This window comes from Halyomorpha halys, unplaced genomic scaffold (assembly GCF_000696795.3).
Source record: "Halyomorpha halys isolate HHAL.00 unplaced genomic scaffold, Hhal_1.1 Scaffold714.1, whole genome shotgun sequence".
In the NCBI taxonomy this organism is placed as follows: domain Eukaryota; kingdom Metazoa; phylum Arthropoda; class Insecta; order Hemiptera; family Pentatomidae; genus Halyomorpha; species Halyomorpha halys.
In genome coordinates, this window is record NW_027109944.1 from 411412 (window position 1) to 415790 (window position 4379).

Below are 4379 nucleotides of genomic sequence, written 5' to 3' on the forward strand. Positions count from 1 at the left end.
TCCCCTCATAATTGAAAATATAGGAAATTAAAGGAAAATAGAAATCAAGAAATAAAGCTAATGAATAATATTCAGAAAGTAAATCATTTGGAAAAATCCCTAACTGTTGTGGGACAATGGATGTTTACATGTAACCTCAAGGCAGGTTTTGTTTTGTAAGGGAAGAGGGAGTTCTGTTGGTGGCGCCAAGGAGAGATGGTCTCTTAGTAGGAAGGGGACAATTTCTGTCAAGAAGGAAGCCATATTTGATGCTAGGACAGAACAATAAGATGAGAACAAGGAAGGCGCCAAAGAATCAACAAAGGAGGATCATTAGTATATAGAGCTTGGTTAGTTTTGTATGTATAATAATAGATACATGTGTAAAATAGATTTTAATTTAAATTAAGAGTAATTATTGTATCTGTATTCTGATTGTCTAGCAACCACACGCCCTGAGATTAAGAGTCTCTCTCTTTCTTTTAATATAATAAAATTATATTTTCTATTTTATATCAAAGTTCTTAATTTGAACCCAAGTTATTCTTTCATATTTGAAAAAAGTTTAAAAAACTATTCAGATTCTTTTTATTTTAATTTAATATTTTTTAAAATTATTACAATATATATAATGAATATAGTACAATGTCCATTTTGAACTGTCGGGAGACACAAACATTAAGCAATGTTGCTAGACATGTTGGCTAGGTTATATCGAATCTGATATCCAACTGGATAATTGTGAGACCATAAGGAAGGAACATAGGCTATCTAGATCCTACTCGGATATTTATCATTCTGTCTACAAAATTATCCTTTCTTTAATACAAAATCAAAATTATCTAAGAATAAATTGATAATACATAAAGCGGCACTAAAAGACCCATCTTAACTTATCCCTGCCCTATATGGAGTGTAATTAGTTCAATCAATAAAAAAAAAAAAATACAAGCATTTCAAAACAAATGCCTCAGAATCATTAATAACTATCCATATTATAATGGAATATCTAAAATTAACACTGAATTAAATATATACAGGATTACACATATAAACTGACATAATTCCTTCCAGTCTTATTCCAACTTTTATTAAACCATCTAATAAAATATAAAAATATGAAATTATACTAAAACTTCTACCCGTAAATATAAACACAAAAGAACTAAATATATATTAATGTAAACATAAATCAATGATGTGTATTTCAGCCTACCCAATGATATGTATTTTACTCCATTCAATATTATGTATTAAATTTAATTCAATGATGTTTTGGTCCTCCCCCCTTTTGGTTTGTTTTACCAAAATATAAAGTGAAGAAATTTGTAAAATGTAATTAGTATCAGGAAAAGCATATTGTATAAATGGTTATCCCAAAATAATATGGTAAATATTGTGCATTCTATAATTATGCAATAAAAATATGTTTAAAAAAAAAGATCCATCTAAAAATGTCCAAGGGGTTGAAGCGATGACCAAATAAATAAATAAAATGTAAATTTATAAATATCTGACAAATAACAATTATTATAACTAAAAATACCATCAACATTATCATAACTACAATGGAACATACCTATTATCCTTTGAGTAGGTCTGTTGGTCCCCTGAATTGTAGAAACTATCTCCATAATATTGGTCGTCGTACAAAGTAGTTTGCCTTTCTAAACTTGGCCTTCGGCTCTTGTTAACTTCTGAGAAACAATATAACTTGATAAATGTTTCTTACTTCCTCTAACTGATAAGTCAACAAAAAATTGAACAGCTTCATAATCAAATTAGTAGGATATAAAGGTAAGTTAACATAATTGCATTAACAGGTTTTTATCTTTAATTTTTTTTAAATACTATTATATGCAGCAGTTTGAAATAAATCCATCCTATTTACTTCAAACTTCCAAGGGTAGAATCTCTCCCAAAAAAAAAAAAAAAAAAATTGAGGAAAATCATTTATGCACTTGTCCGATTATCCTTACCTTTGGTAATTTTAAGCTCCTAGAAATTTTAATTTCTAATTGTATTAATTAACAATGTAATGCTATACTTATGTATTTTTAAGCACAGTACTTCACACAATGCACATGAATATTTAAAAAAAAATTGTTTTTTACTGAAATTTATAAAGGACATTAATGTATAATGAATAATTTCTAAAGGTAATTATATTCATTAATGGAAAAGTATTAATATGTATTCTTATTATTTCAATAAAAGTGAAATTAGTTCTCTGTTTTTTTTCTTTTATTTATTTCTATTTAAAGTTTTGGAGTCCTTTCTTCATCTTCAGAATTACATTAATTTTTCTAGTTCTAATTTCATCCATAAAAGTATATCTCTTATCTTACAAACATTCATAGTGTAGAAGGAACAGTCGATAGTTAAGTAATATTTTAAGTGTTTTAAGTATGAAAAGTTTCCATGTGAATTTAGGACAAATCATAAATTGGAGAAAATATAATTATATGAATGAAATTAACAAAAGAAAAAAGTAATGTAAATTATGTCCTAATAATGAGGAAAGGAAAGGCTGGATTTGGAAATAAGACCCCGAAACGTTGAAGACAATTAAACATGAAAAAAAAAATAAAAAAGGAAGGAATAGTTTCACAGGTATTTATTTAAATAATTTTGGAACTAGTTATATAATAATAAGCTTTTTTCCTGTTTTTTTTTCCACATCTTTTTTTATGTAGTTAGTTAGAAATATCTACTGGAACATATGCCAGGCTGGTTCCAATAACTGAAATTAGGAGAACTAGTCTGGCACAAGTTACTCCTTCAGTTACGCTTTAAACCCAAGAACTACAGTAACAAACTACCAAGTTATGAAAACAATTTAAATTATCTAGACCAACTAACAACTTCTTCAAACAAATGGAAACTCATTTTTATAGCTATAAGTGAAGTGTAAACTGTTTCATAATCTTACCCATTTGGAAAAAAAATCTTAAGGATTTCCAGAACCAAAAACATGCCTAAATAGTAATTTAATTATTTTCACCTTTTCTTTTAACACTGGAATTACGGGAATGATAATATGGTTCTTCGTAGCCTCTTTTTGATGATTTTTGATTGTACTTTGCATCTGGATATTCTTCATACCACTCATTTTGACTGTAGCTACAACAAAAAATAAATATGAAATTGAAAATATTGAGTAACACTGACAAGATAATTTAAAGCAGAGCATTTTCACAGTTAGCATACCTGTCTTCGTCATACCATTTCCTTTGCCACCTCCTATTCCTAGAAAGGATACAAAGACAATGAATAATCAAATAAAATATTTTCATTAAATGCCAGTGATCCATAATCATTAGTTTTTCTTTAAGTAACTACTCAAGTTCGTACCTCTCCCCTCAAAAAGTCTTTAAATTTCCTATACACAAAATAGAAATATAGCTTATTATAATAATAAATCTAGCTATAACACCTTCTTGAACACTAAATATTTAGTTTACACTGCAGAGGGCCTACTTTACGATCAATAACAAACACCAAGAACATCAAAACAGAAAGCCACTATTCCACAACAGATGATGTGATAAACTGTTTCTTCATCCGAAATATGACGAAACCTACACATGGGAGATTCTACTTAGTTGAGGTCACAATTTTTTGTTTACACTGACTCATATGATGACCTGTATAGCTGTATACTAACAAAATAAGAACGAGTGACCACATTAATAATTATTTAACTATTTTTTGAGACAATTATAGAGTATTTTAAGGTGTTAAAATCAAAAAAATTTAGACTAAATAAGTAATTTGTCTGATCACAATAATTTATAAATCTCAAAAATCACTTTTTAAATACTACATTCCTGAAAAAATGTAAAGCCCAGTAAACTTTTCTTTAATCGATTCTATCCATTTGAAACAGAATTTTGCTTCTTTATTCACAAGATCCTTCGAGAAACAATTTAGAATTTTCCGTTTTGTCAGTATTGATTTGCTTTTTACCATTAGCTACCTTAATTCTTCTTTTTGTGTAGCTTAGGCTTATACCAACAACGAGGTCTGGTAAAATTGCTCAGCTTCTTTGTTGCTTAGTATACAAAATATTGTCATTTTAGATAGTTTAAAATGCTGTGTGTTATAGCAGCAGACTATATTTGGGCAGCATTGCTTTTTATCAATAAAGCATTTCTCTCTGTATCCATCCAGAGTAAACTAAGTATTTTTTTTTTCCTTGAAATTTCATTTTGCAAATTATTTAATTCTTTCTACACCTTCCTTAAGTTTATCCCTTTTTGCAAGGAGTCTCTCAGGATGGGGAATTCTGGACTAGTAAAAGTTTCAAACAAAAACTCTCAGTTGATCAAGAATCAATAGCATCAGTAATAAGAACTTAAGAGTAATCTAAATATTTTCTCCTGATGTATATATATATA

The 4379-nt window shown here is 28.1% G+C and overlaps 1 protein-coding gene across 1 annotated transcript in view; it reads right to left on the reverse strand.

Moving 5' to 3' along the window:
* Positions 1-4379, reverse strand: part of LOC106685594 (uncharacterized) — a gene marked incomplete at its 5' end in the record, with an annotated part of 87580 nt that overhangs the window by 17858 nt on the left and 65343 nt on the right. Inside the window, 3 exon segments of the mRNA XM_024361450.2 lie at positions 1559-1676; positions 2984-3102; positions 3190-3228. Of these exon segments, the coding sequence (XP_024217218.2) occupies positions 1559-1676; positions 2984-3102; positions 3190-3228 (276 nt within the window).